Source organism: Aplysia californica, unplaced genomic scaffold (genome assembly GCF_000002075.1).
Source record: "Aplysia californica isolate F4 #8 unplaced genomic scaffold, AplCal3.0 scaffold00104, whole genome shotgun sequence".
Classification (NCBI taxonomy): domain Eukaryota; kingdom Metazoa; phylum Mollusca; class Gastropoda; order Aplysiida; family Aplysiidae; genus Aplysia; species Aplysia californica.
Genome location: NW_004797374.1, coordinates 1,269,453 through 1,271,468, shown reverse-complemented (window position 1 = coordinate 1,271,468; position 2,016 = coordinate 1,269,453). Strand labels below are relative to the sequence as shown.

The following is a 2,016-nucleotide window of genomic DNA, read 5'->3' as shown; positions in this document are numbered from 1 at the left end:
AGAGAGAGAGAGAGAGAGAGAAAGAGACTGACAGAGAGAGACAGAGATAGAAAGAGAGAGACACAGAGAGAGAATTCAATGTAGAAAACGTGGGCATCTTCCAAGCATGAGCTAAGTTTTAAGGTGGGAGACTACATGTGTGTAACTCTAACAGTTTCTCCATGCCTGGCCTACAGCTTCCTAGAGGTGCAGATCTGTGTGTCCTGTCATGTTCGTTCTAGGCTCCTCGTTAGTTAGATTGATACGTCGCTTCTGCCCCTTGACTTACAGACGACTTGACACCTCGATTGTTTGGTTTGTTTTTTGGGTTAGTTTATTTTCTATTTTGTTTATTTCCTTGCTGTTTACATGTTCAGCCCCGTCTAGTTTACCTGACTTTCTGAACACCTCTACGAATGCTCTTTTGGTTCGTTTCTTTTTATAATATTCACCATCTAAAATAGTCATTATATTTGATTCTAGTTTTGATTGATCTTATGTTTTGATTTGTGTCTAGAATAGAGAAAATGTGTGTTTTAAATTCTATTTTTCTTGTTTAACTCTCCGTCTTTTGTTGCCTGCATTGTTTTATTGTTGTTTTCTTGAATTAACAGCTTGATTTTTCATGACAACAATTCGGAGGATTTTGCCTGTTGCATGGAACTAACGTCTTTGATCTGTAGTTTTTTTAATCTACACAGAAATTGCATGAAATATCTACTGTTAAGACGATAATACATTATATTTTATACCAACTTAGAGGCAATTTGTTGAAATAAAATGATAAAAGTTACTGTAGGGCTATTGACGATGAAACAAATCAGTTGTATGTCAAACAACGTTGATGCCACTTCAGGTATTTTAAAGTAAATTCAGATTGATCAAAGCTGTAGTCAGCAGCATATCAAATGTTTATCAGACAAATTTTGAGATAAAACATCATCAGTTGTAGATAGTTTCCAGTTCTAAGGAACTTTTATTCCCCGACATCTTAGAGAGAAGCAGCCAGAACACAGCTCACCAGTTTTATCCATTTCTGGCCTTGATAAGATACTGGAGAAAATCTTTTATTCTGTAGGCTATTACCAAGGTAATTATAAAAATACCCCCACCCCATCCTCCCTTTTGGAAAAGCAAACCACCAAAAACTAACAAAGAACAATCATCAGATAAAGAAAACATGTTAAAATCCTCTAACTTCTACTTTATCGGCCGTTTTAGTGTTTTGGTTTTTTTAAAATTAAAAAATCAAATATTTCCCCTTCCCCCCAATGGATGCTGTACTCTATACTTTTTATCCATTGATTATATCACGGGTTTTTTCTTTCTTTCTTTTTTTCTTTGTTTGTTGTTCCTCTGGTTCGTTGTTGGCGCTGTTGGTGGTGGTGACGTGTTTTTGGTTCACTTCCTTGCTTCGTCTCCGTCCGTGTTGTTCGACCCCCGGTGCCTTCCCTTGGTTCCTTGTGTTCTTCCTCCTGATTGGTTGAACCCGGCCCCGACACTCTATCCCCCCGACCATCTGGACTGTGACTGTTGTTTGACCTCTGGTTCGGACCGACCCTGTCACATGACCGGTGCTGGAACCCGCCCCCTCTAGCACGGAGCTGGGTTTAGAGCACAAGCGTGAATCTGCTTCTAGAGGGAACCGAGAGATGGACAACGACAGCGGGGTGGGCGTGTCGGCCACGGAGAGACGGTTCGCCTACAGCCTGCTGGAGAAACTGCTGGAGTACCTGGAGAAGGCATCGGTCAACATGCAGATGACCCGGCCCAGCACGCGCTTCTCCCGACGTCACAGCTACTCCACGGCCACAGAGGACGTCAAGTTCTTCGGCAAGGTGGGTCGTGTTTAGGGGCAAGGTGGGTCGTGTTTAGGGGCAAGGTGGGTCGTGTTTAGGGGCAAGGTGGGTCGTGTTTCGGGGCAAGGTGGGTCGTGTTGTAAGGGCAAGGTGGGTCGAGGGTGGGTCGTATTTAGGGGCAAGGTGGGTCGTGCTGTAGGGGCAAGATGGGTCGTGTTTAGGGGCAAGGTGGGTCGTG

The 2,016-nt window shown here is 43.4% G+C and overlaps 1 protein-coding gene across 1 annotated transcript in view; it reads left to right on the top strand.

Moving 5' to 3' along the window:
• Positions 1-1,574: 1,574 nt before the first annotated feature.
• Positions 1,575-2,016, top strand: part of LOC106011400 (ryanodine receptor) — a gene marked incomplete at both ends in the record, with an annotated part of 20,931 nt that continues 20,489 nt past the window's right edge. Inside the window, 1 exon segment of the mRNA XM_013080877.1 lies at positions 1,575-1,821. Coding sequence (XP_012936331.1) covers positions 1,575-1,821 — 247 coding nt within the window.